The sequence below is a fragment of the Saccostrea echinata genome, unplaced genomic scaffold (assembly GCF_033153115.1).
Source record: "Saccostrea echinata isolate AGI-Se365-2 ecotype Australia unplaced genomic scaffold, CSIRO_AGI_Sech_v1 ptg000014l, whole genome shotgun sequence".
Taxonomy (NCBI): Eukaryota; Metazoa; Mollusca; class Bivalvia; order Ostreida; family Ostreidae; genus Saccostrea; species Saccostrea echinata.
In genome coordinates this window covers 6264552-6272780 of record NW_026889763.1, presented here as the reverse complement: position 1 = coordinate 6272780, position 8229 = coordinate 6264552, and the positions used below count along the sequence as shown (strand labels likewise).

The 8229-nt window shown below is 34.0% G+C and overlaps 1 protein-coding gene across 1 annotated transcript; it reads right to left on the bottom strand.

The window, feature by feature from the left end:
* Positions 1-2729: 2729 nt before the first annotated feature.
* Positions 2730-7422, bottom strand: LOC133187157 (transcription initiation factor TFIID subunit 8-like). The gene is made up of 6 exons (XM_061322520.1): positions 7236-7422; positions 6007-6105; positions 5764-5826; positions 4499-4641; positions 3853-4000; positions 2730-3383 (listed from the first exon to the last, which is right to left on the bottom strand). The coding sequence occupies exons 1-6, from the start codon at positions 7372-7374 to the stop codon at positions 3127-3129; spliced, it is 849 nt and encodes a 282-aa protein (XP_061178504.1). The 5' UTR covers positions 7375-7422; the 3' UTR covers positions 2730-3126.
* Positions 7423-8229: the final 807 nt, after the last annotated feature.

Below are 8229 nucleotides of genomic sequence, written 5' to 3'. Positions count from 1 at the left end.
AAAATGACAGCTACTGTCACGGCTTGTTTTATTTTCTTTCAATTATATTTTCAAGACAAGAGAGACCCTCTGACATTATTTCTTATGGTGGTGACGGGTGCCGATATAGGGATGAATTTCATAGAAATGGCGGCTGGATTTGCTGGTTTAGATCAAAACAGAATTGCTCCTATTATAGGATCAGATACAGCAAGGTGAAGGTTTCTTCAACCTTGAAATTTTTAGTGCCAAACAGAAATTAATTTGTATTTAATACTAATTATTGTCTGTGATATTTCATTTTCTAAACTTTAAACTACGCAATGGATTTTTCGGACAGGAACTCGGAATAGGATTGTCCAAATACAATCAAATATTTTTTATATAGTTTGTGTATTGGTTAATACAAATACACAGATACTTAATGTAGATATATTTTATAGGAATAAAATAACTTAAAAAGAAAGGTAAACAAAATTGTTATGTTTTTAGTGGAATATATGTATACTGTACATCTCAGTTAAGTTTAAAGCCCATAATAAAGATACGAAATCTTTAAATCCTTGGTAAATGTATCGTATTTCATTTAAAACAGACAGTGATTCCCTTATATCTGGATAAGAGTTCTATATCATGTAAATGTTTCCTTTTAAATTTTCCGTATTTTATGATCCCAATTTACCTGGAATTTAGAGTTCTGAACACAACCCTGAATTCGTTGTTAGAAGATTTACGATATCATAGCATGACAATTGTATTCGGGAGAAGGGGGGGGGGGGGGTGGCAAAAATTGTTGAGTCGGATTATTTATTTTCATACCAGTCAAGGACAAAATATTTATTTTCAAGATGATCAAGGACAGATTATTAATTTTCTTCTTCACTGAAAAAAGTTTGATAAGAAAGAAAACTCCAAAACTCTTTTTTCGGGGGGGGGGGGGGGGGGGTAGTAGGACTAGAGCCAAGGACAGATTATTTATTTTCATGCTAGTTAAGGACAGATTATTTTATTTCAACATTTTCAAGGACAGATTATTTATTTCCAAGATCTATCAGCCCCCCCCCCCCCCCCCCGAAATCAATGGTTGTTCCCCCTAGGCAAATTAATTTTTCATGTCCTTGAAACATTAAATTTCATTTGATTGAACAAATCTCTGAACCACGAAAATAGTAAGTCATTTCAGTTTTACTGCTTGAGAACACTATACAACATTTGAGTACATAATGTACGTCTTTTTTTTTTAAAGAAAAAAAAATGGAATAACTTTCTGTCTCAGTACACAATTTATAAGAACAATATGTTATGTAAAATACTTTAGAATTGATTAGCAGTTACTGCCTACTAGTATATAATTAAACCCCTTTTCATGCTCAATTCCACCTTATAGCTGCCAGGAACATTTCCCCTTGGTTTGTTGCTACCCTCCTTGGAATGCTCATACAATCAATCATGGTTGCTGCACTCAGATATCTTTGAATGGTCATTTTGTTGTTATGTTGGTTTACACAGCAGTTGTTTACTAAGCTCCACATATCAATCTGATTAAATATCTTGAGGTGTTAGAGACATGTTACATAACTACAGGTGAACATACCTGTACTAGATTCTGGAACTAATGCAATGATTGACTGATTCGATTCTAAATAGAATCTGTATGCATTGTCTGAAAGTATTTCAATGCATATAACATCAATGTTTCTTTATATATTTACATGAAAAATATGTCATTAACTAGTGAATTTAAGATTTACTCTATTCCACATTAATTGCTTTAGAGAAGCTCTAACCACTGCTTTAAGGAAGCTCTAACCACTACACACATGCCCAGTGGTCATAGGTGTTGGCAGAGGTTGCTGGTTCAACCCCACTGTGGACACTTGATGTTGTGTCTTTAGACAAGGCACTTTATCAGCATCGTCTCAGTCCACCCTGTTGCAGTGGGTACTGACTTATGCTGGGGGTTAACCTGCAATGGACTGGTGCCCCATCTGTGGGTAGTCGATGACTCTCATCTGTTCAGCACCACAGTGCTTAGCACTCACATTATGAGCATCATGACTTGTCAAAGGATTTAACTTTTTTTAAAGCCACTGCATTTATGCAGTTAGAGTGATGTGCCCTTTCATGTAAAATAGAATAATGAAAAATCCATTGTAAATGACACAATTTGAGATGCAATAAAGTACTCTTACCATTATATTAGACCGTGAGTAAGTAATTACATACACAGTACATTATTTGCACATATTTTCACATTGTAAGTTAACAGCAATGATTTCTATTGACTACTACTGTATTGTTTGAAAATATTTTTCCTGGATAAATATTGAAGGTACCCTATGTTGAAAATGAACTTCATGTAGATATATTTACATCTATTGAATATTATTTCCTTTATTTCTTATGAAAACCATTGCTGTTTATCAGTCGGTAAACGACACTAAGCAACGGAAGCCACCTGCATAGATTTCTTGAACAATGCCTGTTCCATCAATTATGCAAACAATGACATACACAACTATAATACAATATTTAACATATTTAATTTTTTGAAACAGATATAAATATAAACAATAAAATGTCTTTCTTTTTTAGTACGAGAATTAACGTCGCAGCTATTGCAGAAAAAAATTACATAACCCGCTTACGCGGGTTATGTATTTTTTCTGTAACAGCTGCGACATTAATTCCCATACTAACAACCAAAGAAAGCATTTTATTGTTTAAATGTGTACACCTTTTTATGTACCGTAATAATTTTCTCAAGTCCAAAACACAATTTTCATTAGTATATATATAGAGCTTCCTTTCAGAGAAATGATATTTTTTTTAAATGAAGCTTCATAAATTATTTATTTGTGTACTGAAAGTTGTACATCATTCCAAAAACTGCTCCACTGACTAAAACAATACAGCAGAATTTCAGTTTGTTATTGTTCAGAAACAGTAGCTAAAAATCAATAACTGATAGATGATGTCTTAAGCCACTGAAAGAGAGGTCATGTCAACAACAAACTGATACATTAAACTCCTTTCTCTTGATATTCAGTTATTTTAGTTCACTTTTCAGTGTTTAATGGTCCAGAGTGCACATGCACTGCCTCCTCTGACTCTACACCTTTGACACATGTCTCTTGATTTCACACATCATCCCATTCCTACACCTGTCTTTTTTCGATACTTTGCCATTTTGACAGGACGAAGGTATGGATTGTCTATAGCCTCTGGGTCTGGAGTATCCCCCTCCTGCTCAGTTGTTTCCCCCTCTTTGGTCCCTCCCTGTGAGGACTTTGATGAGGAATTCTCTTTGGTGGCCGGAGTGTCCTCTTCCTGAGCCAGAAGGTCTTGGTCTTTGGGGAGGAGAGCATTGAGATAGGGTAAAGGGTGAGGCTTGATGGCTATTACTGTTCAAGATAGAAAATCCAAGGTCAATTAATGGATCAGAGTGAAACAGAGTAATTATTTTCATTCATAAAAATTTAAAATAATCATTTGAAGAAATACTGAAAGTGTACTTATTTGATGGAGGGGGAGGGGTTTGGTGTTAATATTTTAGAGATTAAAATGCTATCTTTAGTGCAAAAATTCTCAATGGACATCAGAATATGATTTCGCATGAATGTGATGTGAAAACAGACATTGCTACATTACCATAACATTTGTGCTTATCAGTTCATAACCTACGGGTCATGTTAAAATAAGTATATTTACAGTTTGTCTAGAATCTTAGTTTTTCTTTGTGACATTTATTGTGTTTTGTGTCTGAAATATGAGAACTTTCTGAATAACTCCACAACAGAAAAGAATCTTGAAACAGTTCAATTCATACATTCTCTAAAATAAAAAAGAAATCAATAATTTACAATTTCTTACATGGAAATAGATTGGCATCATCCCTAATGAGTGACTGTGTCTCCCCAGTTTTGGCGATGAAGCGTGTCAATGCTCGTTCTACGTCCCGTTTCTGTGAGGCTGCTTTCTCTCTGATTATCTGATATTCATTCACTGGGGGCTTTTGTGTCTGAAAGTCATGCAGAAAATATTAAGACTAAGACTACTAAATACGTATAAAATATCATTTAAGAAGCGCTTAATATAATTTATGATGTGTAAAGATTTTAACTTTATACAGGTGATTTTCACTATTACCCATTCACTCTTTCAACAATTTATTTGTTTTAAATTCACCCAAACATAGTTGTGTTAAAAAGATAATTTTGTTTTCTTTCAATCCACCCCTTTTAAATTCATCCACCTGCAATGAGGGCAAAAGGGGAAAAAATAAAAATAAAACCCCAATTCCACAGTTTTCTTGCTACTCCTTTGAAGAAGACACCCTCAAGATGTCACAGACTATTGCACATGATTTCTCTCTTGAAATATACATATTGTGAGATTTACAGACCTTAAGAAGTGCACTAAATTGCCACTAATTTATCATTTTCAAAGTATTTCCTATTACATCTCATCAGAAGGAATGGATTAATGTTAAAAACTAAAAACTTTTATTTTTTGATACGAAGTCTTTTAACTTTATCAGAGTCCTGATGTAGGTATGAGGGTCAGGGAAGGCAGGCATGTGCTCTGGGATGTGGGAGGGATGTGGCATCTTGTCCCCAGCCTGAAGAGTTCTAGGGTTGGGGGTAGGAGTACTGTGGGCAGCTGGTGATAAAAAAAATAAATTACAAGAGTTTCTCAGAGTACATTTACATTCACAACAGTGCTTTTAAGACACTGAAGCACATTAATTGATGCATAAATTATGTAAATTACAAAAAAAAGGAATCATTTGTGTATTTAACACCACAAATTCAATGCAGATTTACATAGATGATGTAAACCAGGGTTGGCTGGGAAATACCAGTGGTGAGAATTACCAGTGGTAAATACCGGTATTTCCCGTCCCGGGAAATACTACAAATTTTCTCTAAACTGGAAAATATTGGAAAATACTGGGAAATACAAAGTTAAAGTTTTTTATTTCTTCAATTCATTCAATCTTAAAATTCAAAAATAAAATAAACATAAAAACAGAAGATGAATAATATGGAATTTGTCTTAAATTGCAATTTAACATATTCAGAATGTATCACTACTCCAGGTCCCATACCCATAAGCATTAATTCTGAAACATTTCCCTGGCTGTATAAAACTGAAGTTTTCCAAATCAAGTTTCTTTTCAGTTTTGTAAAATTATTAAGTTTATTAATTATAAATCCAAGAACCAAAAAATTGTTTTAATCCTTCTATAAACACTGTAGTTATTACAAACAATCATGTTTTAACAAATTGCTCTGGACAGTTTTGTGCCCCTGTTTTGAGAGATAATTACCTTGAGTAGAACTGAAAGGCTTCTTCTTAGGTTTGATATTTATACCATACTCTACATTGAAGAATTTTCTTAGATCCTTCTTTAGCTACATAAAAAAACCCAATTGGGATCTTTGCGTTCATTTCATTGACCTTTATAGACTACATCTGACTCAAGCATGAAACAAATGACATTCCTGACTGGTATATGAGTACGCTGTGTTATGATTTCATAAAATGAATTACTTGGAAACAAGAATTTTTTAAACCCAGGGACAGTGATACCAGTTAGATATCTTAGCCAATAAGGTGTACTACATGTCAATATGAATGAAATGTGTAGCTATTTCTTATTTCCCAGTATTTCCCGGGAAAATACCAGCAATTCCCGGTAATTATCAGTATTTCCCACCGTCCTGATGTAAACCTAACTTTGTTACATAATCTTACCATAGAATCATTGTGTTTACTTACGCGGTAGGAAGACAGATTTATTAGCTCTTTTAGCATGTGCTGGTAAGCTACTGAGATTCTGACCTGAAGGAAAGAAAAAAAAAAACCATCATTTTAATGTTCAGTAAATCACTCTTGCAGAAAAAAGCACTGTATTGCACAAGATAGAAAATTTAGATTTTGATAAGATTTGCCACATTTTCTTTTACTGACTGACATTGAAAAAAAGGCATTTTATTAACAATGTTGTCACTGGTCACTCACCCATTTCCATCAGAGCCATAACCACATCTGTCATCATTCCTTCTGTTCTGCCTGCCAACTCTGCATAGGCCTGTGAACTCCGCCCAAGTTCAGTTATAACTAAATATCAAGTTTGAATGTTTTAGATATTGAATGTTGATCAACCCCAATGTCAAACATCATATTTTGATTATTTTTTGTCTGAAATGAGTATTGTAAAGGTTCCAAGGGGATAATTCAAGCATCATGTCTTAATTAGGAGAATTATTACTTAAAAGATCTGAGGTGGTGAGTCAGTAGAATATGTTGAAATGGTGAAATAAATTGAAAACAGAGGTTGAAGCAAGGAAAGGGTCAAAGAAGGCCTCCTCCCTTGTATAGTTTTAGTAGTCTGTATATGATATTTCTATACACCCTGGGTGCAGGTCTGTGGTTATTCTAACTACACACAGGTCCAGCACAATTTCTTGAATTAGCTATATAGCTTGAAATAGCTACATAGTTTTATTAATTAAGCTATTCAAAATAGCCCGATAAAGCTATTTATATACAGGTTTTCATATAAATGATTTTTTTAAGAAATAGGCAAAAAGTCACAAGTATTTGACTGTTCATATATGTACTATGGGCTACCAAAAAGGCAACCCAAATCAAACATAGTTCTAACATTACAGCTTTTGAATACTTATAAGCAGAAGACATATTTCCATTGTTTTGATAAATGTGGACCACCATGTGTGGTTGAGGTGTGGATAAGTATGACTGCTTCACATTGTGCTGAATTATTACCAATCAATTATCTTGTTGACCATAATTGACCTCCATATTAATTTCTTTCAAGAAGTAACCGTGTGGTCACAAATCAATTGCTTTATATAGCCCCAAATAGATTTCAGTACAAAGTCTCTCAAGGAGACGCAGTTTGATGAGCAATTTTTACATGCTTTGTTTTCAGCAGACTTCGAGGGTCAATACTATCACTGCACCAAGGTGCAACTTTTTGTACATGCTGAAAAAAAAACACATTTAAGAAAAATGTGTGATAAAATAGCTCAATCAAGCTATTCTGAATAGCTTCATAAAGTACAGTGACTACATAGCTAAATCATAAGATTGTGCTGGACCTGACACAGAATAAACATTCTTTTGATTAAAATCACACATTGATAAAAAAGGAATTTTCTAAAAGTGTTTCCGAATAACACATAAAAGTACTATATGTCTGATTATGAAAAAAATTATAGGCTTACAACTTTGCAGCATTTCTGTCAGCGTCTCAACGGCAGCTTCCTCTGCTCTCTCGAAACCCACCTCAGATGTTAAGGCACTGACTGCCACCTTTAAGGCCTTTCTACATGATTCTGCTCTTGCATCAGACTCCAAAGACATTGTAGAAGGGTTGTTGTTTCAATATTTTTTTTTCCTCAGGACGCCGCCATCTTTGACTTGTAATAAAATGCCGATCCCGATGTTATTTGGAAAAATATATACATGTGTGATTTTTTCCACATCGAATATGATAACAGGGATAAATAATTATCTGGGTTTTCAATCTACAATATACAAAGCAAAATGATATAGTTTTGCAATAAAAATATAGGTACAAATGCATTACTATACAATGTATTCTTTGTACGAGTTAACTTTACAGAGACTTTGCGCGGGAAAAAAATGAACGGGAGCTGTAGACATGTCTAGTACGTAGCTATAGATCTATGTGAATATTTCAGCCACCTATTACAGTATAATTGATATTCTTATGAAACCTGTATTTCTCCAGACATAGAAATATCAGTCTAGATGCAAATAAGGTTACACTGATGGATGGGATGGACGACCAGAGAGCTCAGTGCCACCCAAAAAAGCGTATATTTATTGCGCACAAAAAAAGTGTTGTTTTCTCGATTTATTTCTCAGATTAATTATACTGCCATATCAAATTTTACTATTAAACCGTGTGTTCCTAGCGTATTCTTTTAGTACTCCCACAACGAAACATTTCCCAAAACCATTGTTTGTAGCCGTCCTGGGCCAGAAATTGAGACCATGGAAAATTTCACCTATTTATACTGCCATATTAGATTGCTAAAATTCAGTCAAATGCACTTGTGCACGACTTGTACATGCAGTTTTGTGGTAGAAGTAGTAAAAGATTGTGTTAGAAACAAATGGTTGGTAATATTTTGAAATACACATGATATATACAGTGAAATAAATTGAGAAGCAGTGCACTTTTTCCAACCT